At 43.7% G+C, this 13,472-nt stretch overlaps 1 protein-coding gene across 1 annotated transcript in view; it reads right to left on the minus strand.

Moving 5' to 3' along the window:
* The window catches only part of zanl (zonadhesin, like), a 38,701-nt gene that overhangs the window by 13,296 nt on the left and 11,933 nt on the right, over positions 1-13,472 (minus strand). The window contains 21 exon segments of the mRNA XM_014207195.2: positions 216-324; positions 645-822; positions 1,097-1,344; positions 1,658-1,799; positions 2,169-2,371; positions 4,067-4,236; positions 4,981-5,088; positions 5,325-5,468; positions 6,113-6,258; positions 6,859-6,983; positions 7,408-7,524; positions 7,711-7,849; positions 8,047-8,246; positions 8,642-8,783; positions 8,972-9,110; positions 9,348-9,476; positions 9,721-9,869; positions 10,301-10,545; positions 11,758-11,887; positions 12,321-12,511; positions 12,822-13,445. Coding sequence (XP_014062670.2) covers positions 216-324; positions 645-822; positions 1,097-1,344; positions 1,658-1,799; positions 2,169-2,371; positions 4,067-4,236; positions 4,981-5,088; positions 5,325-5,468; positions 6,113-6,258; positions 6,859-6,983; positions 7,408-7,524; positions 7,711-7,849; positions 8,047-8,246; positions 8,642-8,783; positions 8,972-9,110; positions 9,348-9,476; positions 9,721-9,869; positions 10,301-10,545; positions 11,758-11,887; positions 12,321-12,511; positions 12,822-13,445 — 3,778 coding nt within the window.

The raw sequence follows: 13,472 nt of genomic DNA on the forward strand, positions 1-13,472 counted from the left end.
AAAGGAGGAAAGGGATGAATGTCAAAGACGTCACTGTCGAGGATGGAAATGAAATCTCCTCGATGGAGTCAGATCTATAGCTCATAATTGATACAAAAACAATGGAATCTGGGTGAAATGTAACATAGTCTGGTATCTTAGTTCAGACTACAGTTCTTCCTAACAGTGCTGGATAAATAAAAACATTGAAACTGAAACACGTGTGTGTGACTCACTCGGGGCGGGCGTCGGGCACCTGCCAGCTCTCTCCCAGTTCGTTTGTGTTGCCGGCTGGTTTACCGTCTGGCTTGATGTTGTCATCACCGGGTTGGCCGTTGAAGTCTCCTACAAGAATAGAGGATCGACGGATCCAGTTACTACTGCCCACATCAACAGTTACTGTGCATACAAACTGTTAGCTGGGTCGGGGTAAAATTATATTTTAAAGCAGTCAATTCAAGATATAAAATGATATTCAAAGAGGTGTTCAGACAAGACTACATAAATCTACTACCCACTACAAACGGGAATATGATGAAAGTGGGTGAAATAACTTATCAGGGCTTTTTTTGTTGATGTGCCTGGTTTCTTTAAATCACCTTCTTATTTACAATCAATTATCTGTCATGTTTGGAGATGCTCATCGTTGATTGATTATCGCTTACCACAGAGTCCACAGAGCAGACCGTTGTAGGAGGAGGGCAGAGTGACGTCAGCGTGGTGGTTACCATCGAACCTCACCCTCAGGCCAAAGGTCGTCTCCAAGACAACAAACTTCCCACTCAGGTAGATCTTCACCCCATTGGTCAGAGTCACAGGAGGGGTCACCAGAGTTCCGTTGACCTGGAAGAGATGTGAGGGTGTAAGCGTTTTAAATTGGAGTTAACTTAGCAGATTGTACACTACGTGGTTATCTATTGATAATGTACAGTATTTTCATTGGTATGCGTTCTTGTTTTCGTATATTCCATTTCGAGACATTTGCTCCCAGTTTGTTCCCACTTTGCCACCATAACATCTAAAGTCTATTTTATTGACCACGGGCCTTATCTTGCCACTTTGCCAGCATAACCGAATAAACCAGGTCGTGCTGTGGCTAACCTCCCATGTTCCTCACCTGTATTTTGCGTCCTTTCCCCAGGATGACGGTGATCCCGTACACCTTAATCACGACGGCTTTGACGTACGACACCTTCTTGTTGCTGCCTCGGTGCTCGTTCTGGGTGTCAACGGTGAAGTATGCCATCCCGGAGGTTTCATTGCAGGGCTTGGTGAGGGTGTAGGAGCAGGAACCCATGAAGTGGTGCACCCTCTTATCGAAAGAGGTGTAGTGAGGGTCACCCTGGACCGTGCAGATTCCCGTTTCTGTGAGTAGAGGAGGGTAGAGTTTAGATTTGAGTTTATAATGTTTTGTTTTCATAGAAGTTTAAACGTATGTTTTGAGGGAGCACTGATAGCCCCATTTACAATATTTCTTATAAAAACGTACACATTTCAAAAGCTACAACTGCACGAAACTGAGACCCCACAATTGTATAGTGCTTGTCACCCAAAGACGCTTTTCAATCTTACCCCCAAAAATAAAGGCCAAGTAAAATAAATGACACACACAAAAAAAATTACATTGGCATCCGTACTCTCCCTTCTGTTTGTGTGTGTGTGTGTGTGTGTGTCGTACCCAGTGGGTAACATCCTAACTCTCCGTCCTGCAGGCCACAGCTCTCTGTCAGGGTACAGGTGGTGTTGTGACACTGTATCACCCCCCCATCCAGACACACACACTCCTCCTTACAGCCCTCCAGGTACCAGTCGTCACCCACCTGAAAAACACACACCATGTTCAGACTACAGTACCTGACTGCCATGAATAGCCCAGGGAAACGTTTTTTAAAATTTTATTTAACCTTTATATTTTACAGGGAAGTCAACAGGTATCTTTTACAAAAAAGTCCAACGTGGAAAATACAAGATAGAGTAAATATAAACATTGTGTACAGTTCAGTATCAAGTTTTGGGTATTTCTGAATGTGCACGTGTACTGACATTTTGGATATGCATATTTTATTTTATGTTCGGATGATTTAGCAATGTATTGTATTTATACTGTATCCTAATGTACCCTTTACCAAACCTTGATGCTTTACATAACATGCCGAAATTGTCAAAGTGAAAGAGGGAGTCGTACTCACAGGTTGGTAGTCTCCGGAGGAGTCGACACAGCCACAGTCTTTAACGGGAACACACTTGTCGTCACTGAGGATGAAGCCGGGGTTACACTCGCACCCCTCCACACACAGCTCTGAACAGCCAGGGGCGCCGCTGAACCCCAGGCAGGTCTCGGGACAAGAGCTCACACACATGGAGTAGGAACTGTTAGGGGGACAGGGCAGGGCTACGGAGGGAGAGCAAAAAGAAAGGGGAAGGCAGAAACAGGGTCAGTACAGGAAAATCTTCATAAATCACAAATATATTGTAACAAATCTGGGTTAAAGGGGCAGTCAGCGGTTGAAACAATAACAAAGCATGCTTCACATCAAATCAAACTTTATTTGTCACATGCGCCGAATACAACAGGTGTAGACCTTACTGTGAAATGCTTACTTACAAGCCCTTAACCAAAAATGCAGTTCAAGAAAGAGTTATGAAAATATTTACCAAATCAACTAAAGTAAAAGATAATAAAAAGTAACACAATAAAATAACAATAACGAGGCTATATACAGGAGGTACCGGTACCGAGTTAATGTGTGGGGGTACAGGTTAGTCGAGCTAATTTGTACATGTAGGTAGGGGTAAAGCGAGTAGCAGCAGTGTAAAAACAAATGGGGGAAGGCCATAATGTAAATAGTCCGGGTGGCCATTTTATTAATTGATCAGCAGTCTTATGGCTTGGGGGTAGAAGCTGTTAAGGAGCCTTTTGGTCCTAGACTTGGCGCAACGGTACCGCTTGCTGTGCGGTAGCAGAGAGAACAGTCTATGACTTGGGTGACTGGAGTCTTTGACAATTCTTTGGGTCTTCCTCTGACACCGCCTAGTATATAGGTCTGGATGGCAGGAAGCTTGGCCCCAGTGATGTACTGGGCCGTACGCACTACCCTCTGTAGTGCCTTACGGTCAGATGCCGAGCAGTTGCCATACCAGGCGGTGATGCAACCGGTCAGGAGGCTCTCGATGGTGCAACTTTTTGAGGATCTGGGACCCATGCCAAATCTTTTCAGTCTCCTGAGGGGGAAAAGGTGTTGACGTGCCAACTTCATGACTGTCTTGGTGTGTTAGGACCATGATAGTTCGTTGGTGATGTGGACACCAAGGAACTTGAAACTCTCGACCTGCTCCACTACAGCCCCGTCGATGTTAATGGGGGTCTGTTCAGCCCGCCTTTTCCTGTAGTCCACGATCAGCTCCTTTGTCTTGCTCACATTGAGGGAGGGGTTGTTGTCCTGGCACCACACTGCCAGGTCTCTGACCACCTCCCTATAGGCTGTCTCATGCTTCCCGCCCTTGCTTCTATAAAAAGCTGAGATATGGGGCTGGAGGATTGTAACTACTCTCAAGAGCTACGGATAGAAGGACTGACCATCCATGATATTAAAACCATATTTTGGGGCTATAAAGTGTTTGTTTACATTTATTTGTTTACAAACATTGGACTAAAACAAGCTTATATTTTTGGTTCTGATGGAGTACGACAGTTGAATTAAGCTCTTAAGGTATTGATAAATTATATTCTTCAAGAATCAATGCTACATATCTCTCATTTATAAGTCCACAAATGAATGTAGCAACTGCAGATTGCCCCTTTAAGCTTGCTGCAACATTTAAGGAATTACTTTACTATTGACGGACAACAATATTTTCTCCGTAACTGTGTTAATGTGTGACTTTGAAGTGGCAGCCTGAGATATCGACTTTTGCTTCTTCTTTCAACTTTTGCTCAAGCTGACACATAATTGGGACCTGCCAAATGTTTTCAAACCAAATATTTGTCCAATCTTCGAGGGCCTGACAGAGTGTCTATATATATATATATATATATATATATATATATATATATATATATATACATATATATACATATGAGACTCACGGCAGAAGTCTGGCTTCCTCCAGGGGTGAACCGTGGCCCCTGCACCCAGGCAGGCGTCAGTGTAGGCCTGGAGCTGGTCACACAGCATCTGCTGCTGGCCGCCGAAGCGACACATGTCATACACACAGCTCTGGAAGAACGGAGTGGGGTCCACCAACGCAGTGCACTCTCTGATGGGGGGGAGTGAGAGAGAGAGAGAGAGAGAGAGAGAGAGAGAGAGGAGGGGTGAATTAAATGTGTGAGGAAGAGGGGGGGTAAAGAATTAGAGAAAGAAAGAAATACATTAAGAAAGAAAGAAAGAAAGAAAGAAAGAAAGAAAGAAAGAAAGAAAGAAAGAAAGAAAGAAAGAAAGAAAGAAAGAAAGAAAGAAAGAAAGAAAGAAAGAAAGAAAGAAAGAAAGAAAGAAAGAAAGAAAGAAAGAAAGAGATGGGAGGGTGAACGGGAGAAAGAGGGAGAGAGAGAGAGAAAAGTAAAATACAAACACACAAATCACTTTGTTTGTTTTGAACACATGGAGGGAGTTAAGTGTTATGACCTGAATCATGTCAGGGCATATGAACTATAGTAGGCTTGTATGTATAAGACAATCTTAGATATTCTTAGCAGTGTGGAATGTAAAGGAGTAAGATTGCCAGCCCAACATGTGTTTACCATGCTATCTGGATTAAAGTCATGGATTATTGTAAACAGATATTACAATAGACTAGAGATCCATGTTTGTAAGCATCAGGGTTCATAGCATGTGAGTTTCGAGGTATCTATGTACGTATGGATTAGTGTATGTTTTCGTGTGTGTGTATGGTGGGTTAAACTGGGTGTTTTATGTCTAAACGATACATATGGTATGGATCACGCACAGTAGGGATACGTTGTTGGTTCTGTATGTCAAGTATCCATGTGACTCTGTTGCTCACCTGAAAGGTCCTTTGGTATCGGTTAATTTCCCACAGTTCTCTGGTTTGGACACGTCTGCCTCCAGTGATGGATCACAGACAGGGTCTGGGTTGGTGTCGGGCTTGCATCTATGGAAACACACAATTTAAATAAACAATTTTAAATAGGAAATGTAATACCAATAAAGTGCACAATACAGTTACTACTCCTAATAATTGCGTATAGGACAAAGTGCACACTCAGTTCCTAAACTACTTCCTAAAGTGTGTACCTACATTCTACTACATACATTACTTGGCAGAAATATTCCTGACTTCATTAGTCAGTATTCCCAAGAGAAAATTCCCACATGATTCCCACTCACGTGGCATCCTCATCGTCCTCGGTCTTCCAGCTGTTTCCAAAGTCCTTGGAGCTGGTGACCTGGGATCCATCCGGCTTGGTGAAGTCGTTGTTAGGGTTACCATCATAGTCGCCGCACAGACCACACATCTGTTCAGAGTAGGAGCTGATGGAAAGACCAAGACACACGACATTTCACAAACATTTCCCTACACTCGCAATAATCTGCTAACCATGTGCAAGTGACCAATAAAATGTGATTTGATTTGAACACAGTAGATTAGTTCAAAGGTCAAGATACAAAGATATACAACCAGTGGATTAATAGAGAGATCCTACTAAAAATGTCAAAATACAAGTCACAATAGATTAGACACCGATATAGACAACAACCAATGGATTATTACAATTACCAGAGTATTACCAAAAGATACCAAGATACCAAACCTCTGGATTACTACAAAGATATCAAGACACACAAACAATGGATTACTCGAGATCCTACTACAGAACTCATGGAGAGGGAATTACAAAAAATCCTGAAGGCTTTAGTTGATTTAAGAGATCTATTTACAGTGGATTGATACTGAGTTGAAACCCCTCTAAATGTTGAATGATGTGGAATGTTTGGAACAGAAATGGTTCTAAATTATGTATAAATGTTGATCAATTATCTCCATGAATATTGATAAAGTACAACACAGGCTGTGCCCAAACATAGACACCTAACTTAAGAATAGGGTGTAATTTGAGCCTTAAGAGGGAAAAGGAAGTTGCTAGGGATCTACTTCCTGTGTCCGTAGTACACACCTGGGCACTGAGATCTGGGCGTAGTGGTTTCCGTCCCAGCGCACCTTGAGGCCGAACGGTGTCTGCAGGGTGATGTACTGACCCGCTAGCGATAGAGAGATTAGTGGAGAGGGGTAGTGAGGGAGGGACACACGCTTTCCGTTCACCTGTGGAGGCAGAAAGAGAGATTAATTCTAGGAAAGTCTCAGCTGATCCGGAGAAAAATAGACAAAAAAGGAGGAATAAGCAGCCCGAGAGAAGAGGAGGCGCAATTGATGGACAGATTTGAAGGATTACTGGTAAAGTAGACGATGACGGAGAGTGAATGAGATAAAAGATAAAAAAGAGACAAAGATAGAGAGAAAGAGAAAGACAGATAAAATGTGTATGGAAAAGGGAAAGAAAGGCTTTGGGTGTATCGTCGTTGTGTAATTTCACTAATCCTCCGAATAAGGGAGATATGGAGTTTGAAAGATAGAGATAATTGAGTGACACCACATCTGTGATGTGGAATGTGAATGATAAAAAAGTTTATGGGAAAGTGTTATTACATGTTAATAACTGTGTTAGTGTCACAGGTCTATGTTAATTACTGTTTAATAGCAAATGTATTTCTTCCTTCTGACAAGTTTTTCCTCGCTAATGTGCTTCTGCTTTGCTCTTGCTCTTTGCGGCCTAGGCCTCGTTACTTCAAAAGCACTGTGACAACTTCTGATGTAAAACGGGCTTTATGAATTTGACTGATTGATTGATGTATCAACAAGTACCAGAGTCCTCCTGCTCTTCATCAGTGTGACGGTGATTCCGTCGACAGTTACATAGAGCTTCTTCAGGTACGACACTCCAGCCAGACCACGCTCCTCGTTCTTACCCTCCACGGAGAACCATGGACCTGAGAACACAGCAGAACATAGTTAGAACCCAGAGTTCGAACCCCGGAACCTAGAACCCAGAGTTAGAATGGCAGAATCTAGAACCCAGCGTTAGAACTACATCAAATCAAATGTATTTATATAGCCCTTCTTACATCAGATCATATCTCAAAGTGCTGTACAGAAACCCAGCCTAAAACCCCAAACAGCAAGCAATGCAGGTGTAGAAGCATAATCTAGAACTGATATGACAGAGCTAGAACTACAGAACCTAGAACCCAGAGTTAGAATTACAGAATCCAGAACCCAGTGTTAGAACTACATAATATAGAATTGTTAAGACAGAACTAGAACTACAGAACCTAGAACCCAGTGTTAGAACTACATAATCTAGAACTGAAAAAACAGAGCTAGAACTACAGAACATCATCCTCATGTGTTTACCAGTGTTGTTCTTGCAAGCCCTAGCCAGGGTGTAGGTGCAGGTTCCCATGAAGCTGTAGAACTTATCATCAAATGTGTTGTAGTGGGGGTCCCCAGAGATCACACAGTCCTGAGAACCTGGGGCAAATGGAGCAGCGGGAGATATCATGAGATATAAAAGCCTGCTTCCAGACCTCTGTTGTCTTGCCAACTCATATGGTCATAGCCTGGTCACCTACCCTGACTTCCAAGACGTCAGACATCAAGACACCATTTTGAGTGTGTTTGTGTGCGTGCTCAGGCTGTTTATGTAAAGGGACTTACCTGTAGGGTAGCAGTCCAGCTCTCCTCCCTGTACCTTACACTCGTGCATGGGAGGGCAGTCAGAGGGATTGCAGGTGACGAGGGGAGCGTCACAGAAACACTTCAGCTTACAGTTCTCCATGTACCACTCATCACCAGGCTGGAGGGACGAGGAAGGGGGGGGGTTATGTTCTTCCCGAAGTGGGTTAATCCTATCGGAGCAGGTTTACTATGCTCTGGAAGTCCTGGGTTCGAGGCCTGCGAGGGCCGTTGCACTGTCACCGTTCAGTCTAATATCTTTGAGAAACCTTCCAACTCAGACAATGGCATTGATAACAGACACATACACCCTCTTACCTCGAAGTACTCTCCGTTAGTGTGTTTGCAGCCGCAGGAGCTCTCTTTGACACACTTCCCGGCGCTGAGGATGTACCCAGGGTCGCACACACACCCCTCTGAACAGGGTCCGTCACACCCTGTGGGGGGCTTGGCGGCACAGGTGGGCTGGCATGGGGCGGCACATGGTATGTAGTGACTGTTGGGGGGGCATTTCAGAGCTGAGAGAAGGAGGGAGGAGACATTAGGAGGTGGGTCTTTAAAACACGACTGTCTCTCAGTAACGACTCTGTTGATTTTAAAGAACAGAACTGTTGGAGTGCATTGTTTGGTCTTTGATGTGTTAATAACAGCGTCTTCGCTGAGTGAATGAATCATTATTGTCATACTGATCATATTCAACATGAATTTCCTCCTCTTCCTCCTCGTTATCATCGTGTAGGGTTGGGGTCCCTTCCATTTCAATTTCCGTCAATTCAGGAAGTTGACTCAAAATCTCATTCCAAATCTCTTCAAATGCTTTTCAATGAGGAACAATCTGGAATTGAAATGGGCTTTACTTTCTAAATTGACTGGAATTGAAATGGAATCGACTCCAACCCTGATCTCTACTCACGGCAGAAGGTGCTGTTCCTCCAAGGTCCAATGGTGACTCCTCGGTCCTGACACTCATTTACATACGACTCAATGGCTTCACACAGGATGGGCTTGGCACCGTCCAGCTCACACAGGTCAAACAGACAGTCCTTGAAGAAACTCTGAGACACACACAGAAACATACACACATTGCAGACAAAGTTCGACGACTTTAGTTAGAGTACTGCAGTCTTGCGTTGCCACACTGCCAGTTTCTTAGTTTCCCACATAGCTAGATATCCCTGAATTACATACTGTACCTTTATCTAGAGGGCAGATTCATAATGATACAAGTAAGGTAATTACTCACATTGGGGTTGACCTTGGGGTGACAGACAGCAAAAGGTCCGTTCTTGTCCAGTAACATGCCGCAGTATCCTGAGCTCTCGTACCTGTCCTGCTCATCATCAGTACAGCCAGGTATGGTGGTGTTGGGCTGCTTGTTACAACTGGAGGGCGAGACAGAGTGAATCAGTCGTGTGTGTGTGTGTGTGTGTGTGTGTGTGTGTGTGTGTGTGTGTGTGTGTGTGTGTGCTTGCGTGCGTGTGTGTGTGTGTGCTTGCGTGCGTTCGTGTGTGTGCGCATGCGTGTACGCCTGTGCGCTTGTGTGTATGTGTGCATGTGCATGTCTTTCTGTGTGTGAGTGCCTGCCTGCGTCCGCATGTGTAACTGGTGGCATGACTCACTTAGGATCGGTGACCCAGCTGTGTCCAAAGTCATTGGGGTTGGTGGTCAGAGAACCATCAGGTCTCCTGAAGTCATCATTGGGGTTTCCGTTGTAGTCTCCACACAGTCCACACAGCTTGTCCTTATAGCTGAATACAGAGGAGCAAACAAGTTTACGAGTTAATCATTTTCTCCAGCATTTTAATCACAGCAGAATTACATCATAAACATATTGCAATGTGAGAGGCTTCTATTTTTTTAATTTTTTTATGTTACTTTTATAGTTATTTTTAGGGCATATCATATTGGGGTCCCCAAATCTGTAGGAGGGAAACCTATATGCATAAACCCCATGTTTGGTCTCTGCAGGTGTGTAAAGCAGTTTTGACTCACTCGTTGACGACTTTGATATCCATGTAGTGGTTCCCGTCGTATCGTACCGTCACACCAAAGTCCATGGCTACGGTGTAGTGTTTACCGGACATCAGCACAGACACTCCTGTAGCTGGGGTCAGAGGGATGTTCACATTGGTACCATTCAACTACATGGAGAAGAGGAGGAAAACACAGAAATGGGTTAGTGATAGGCATTCCTTTTTTAATTCTGATTTTAGGCTTCCTCTTTATGTGCTGTTCTGTGTCTCTGTTTTTATGTGCTGCACAGGAATTGCCCTCCATTGACTAAGATTTATTGAATTGAAAGACAAACTTTTCTTTACTGTGTATGTTACTTTATATTGAAGGCTAAAGGCAAGGGTAAAAAAAAAAATGTACTTTTTATACTGTGTAGTCACTTTATATTGGTGTTAATTAGTCTGTACATATGCAGGGCTTTGCATTTTATAAGTCATCTTTTCTATTGCTATAATATGTGTAAAAAAAGGTTCAAATGTCATCCTTCCGTCCCATCATACCCCTCATCTCCCACTCTCTTTCTCTGCCCCCCCCATCTCTCCATCCATCTCTCTCTCACCTGCACGGTGCCTCCCTTGAGCACGGAGATCTTCACCCCGCGCACGTACACGTGCACAGCCTTCAGGTAGGAGATGGTCGGTAGGTTATAGCGGTTCTCGTTGTCGGCGTGCACCTCGTAGTGAGGCACTGAGGTGTCGTTACAAGGTTCAGACATCAGGTAGCTGCAGTTCCCCATGAAGTTGTAGTATTTTTTGTCGAAGGTAGTGTAGTGAGGGTCACTGGATGCTATACAGGTAGAAGTGCCTGGAGGGAACAAGTAATTCATCAAGTAATCAATCGATCAATCAGATAGCTGGGAATCAATAGCAGTCAATATAAATGTGTGTGTAATGTGTCTAGACTGTGTGGAGAATATTAAACAGGTGGATAAGATTGGTAATATCATACTACTGATTGATAGAGGTGCCTGTAGTATTTGGTTGTGTTTACACAGGCAGCCCAATTCTGATCTTTTGACGTCTTTTTTGACCAATCTGATCAGATCCTTCTCCCATAACTGGGCAACAGATCAGAATTGGGCTGCCTGTGTAAACACAGACTCAATGTCAGTAGGCTGGTTTCCATTGAGCCAGGTTAATTCCACAAAAGCAATGACACAAAAAAAATCTTTGTGACATGTAATTTAAACGGCAGTAGAAGTCATGTTCTAAAGATTGACAACATTTTCATCTGTTCAACAGTGGTGGATTTTTCTTTTGTCTAACTTACTTTATTGCTACAAATGATGATGGAAACTGTGTTTTTCGAATCCATTTATTCAACTATAAAAAATGGTTTCTTTGCAGGACAAGGATTGTCTATACGTTCAAGAATGCCTGAATTACTTCACATTGCAATTTCAAGTTTCACCATGAAATTGTTTCAGATCTAGGCCTACGTGAGTGTAAGTTACCATGGTGATAAGTAGGTAAATATGAGTCAATTCTTGCATTCTATCCATGCTGGCTTTTACGGGCTACCTGAGACATGAAAGATAGATGGTCGGGCCATACAGGCTGTCACCACTTTATTAATGCGCAATGTGTCCAATAAGATCATGGTAACACTTCTAACCATTGCTTTTTTATTCAACATTCTAGGTTTTTGCCAAAAAGTATTTTTATCGACACTAGCTCAATGGAAATGCACCGTGGCAGGCAATCTAATTTCTGTGCAAACTTTCTAAATGTCGACCAAAAAAAATCACTGGACAAGTTAATGGAAACATAGCTAGTGTTCAAATGTCTTCCTTGATGCATTGGGTTAGAATTGTCAGCCGGTGATGCCTGACATAATGGTAATAGGTTTTGTACTGAGCCATAAATACACATAATATATGCTCTTTGTTGCATAGCTAGGAATCAAACTAGGCACAATACCCAAGGGTTTCCCAAGGATTCTTTCTCCTTATCACTATTATTGACTCTAAGAACATTTCAAGGTTTATACAAGTTGTGACAACTCAACTAACTGTACCTTTAGGATAGCATGCCCCGTTGCGACACTCCTCCGCGGGAGAGCAGGCGTTGTCCACACAGTCCAGAGTGTAGTTGCCGGCACAACGACACAGCTTGGAGCAGCCGTCACCAAAGATGATCTCTCCTGGCTACAACAACAGAGACAGGGAAAGAGGTGAATTATTAACATGTTGTTTGACAATAAACATTGTTCATTTGTGAATTGTTTCGCGTGTTCCTTGCATCGTTGGTGCTTTTTAATGTGTATTTGTTATGTGCTGACTTGAGCAACATCATTTTCCATGTCAGTGGACATTCTGCAAATAAAAGTATTGTTTCAAATATCGCATTCCATATCGCATCGTATACTGTATCGTAAATAGTGTCGTATATCACCGTGCTTCCCAAATTGAACGTCATGGACCACATACTAACTACTACAGATTGTCTCATACCTCATAGTGGTTGTTATCCCCATCCAGACAATCATATCGTATTTATATAGTATATACTATTGCATCGTGTTAGATCATATCGAACATTTTTAACCACAGACAAAACAAATCCCAGATGGTCTCATACCTCATAGTAGTCACCTCCCTCCAGACAACCACACGTTTAGATGGGGACGCAGCGACTGCCTTTGAACACGAAGCCTGGTTTACAGAAACAGGCGCTGATACAGGAGCCAGTGCAGTTAGTAGAGGGTTCCTTACAGCTGGGGATGCAGGCTGGGCCACACTCTATGTACTCAGCATTGGGAGGGCACTTCACTATGGGGGAGAAGAGGGAGGGGATGATTGGGGGGAGGGCAAAAGAGAGAGGGAGAGGAAAGGGGGATGGGGCAAAGGAGATAGGGAGAGGATGAGGAAAAGGAGGGTCAATGGAGAGGAGGAATAAGTGAGAGAGTGGGGAAGGGCGGAAGAGAGAGATGGGGAGAGGAAGAAGAGGGAGAGTGTTGTGGGATGGAAGGGAGACAAGTGGTTAACATTAGGACTGTATTAATCATTTTGTGCGAATACAGAAAGTGGTGTTTGATTCTGATTGTGAGAATGAAATCATCTGATTGGCTGTTAATCTCACCTGGTGGTTTGGTGGTTGAAGGTTTTGGTGTAGTTGGCCCAGGAGTTGAGGGTTTTGGTGTTGATGGCCCAGGAGTTGAGGGTTTTGGTGTTGATGGCCCAGGTGTAGTTGGTCCTGGAGTTGAAGGTTTTGGTGTTGATGGCCCAGGTGTAGTTGGCCCAGGAGTTGAAGGTTTTGGTGTAGTTGGCCCAGTAGTTGAAGGTTTTGGTGTTGATGGTTGAGGAGTTGAAGGTTTTGGTGTTGATGGCCCAGGTGTAGTTGGTCCTGGAGTTGAAGGTTTTGGTGTTGATGGCCCAGGTGTAGTTGGTCCTGGAGTTGAAGGTTTTGGTGTAGTTGGTCCAGGAGTTGAAGGTTTTGGTGTTGATGGTTCAGGAGTTGAAGGTTTTGGTGTTGATGGCCCAGGTGTAGTTGGTCCTGGAGTTGAAGGTTTTGGTGTAGTTGGCCCAGGAGTTGAGGGTTTAGGTGTAGTTGGTCCAGGAGTTGAGGGTTTTGGTGTAGTTGGCCCAGGAGTAGTTGGTCCTGGAGTTGAAGGTTTTGGTGTAGTTGGCCCAGGAGTTGAGGGTTTAGGTGTAGTTGGTCCAGGAGTTGAGGGTTTTGGTGTAGTTGGGCTGGGAGTTGGTGGAGCTGAAATAACCAAGGAAAACATATGAT

The sequence above is a fragment of the Salmo salar genome, chromosome ssa07, assembly GCF_905237065.1.
Source record: "Salmo salar chromosome ssa07, Ssal_v3.1, whole genome shotgun sequence".
In the NCBI taxonomy this organism is placed as follows: domain Eukaryota; kingdom Metazoa; phylum Chordata; class Actinopteri; order Salmoniformes; family Salmonidae; genus Salmo; species Salmo salar.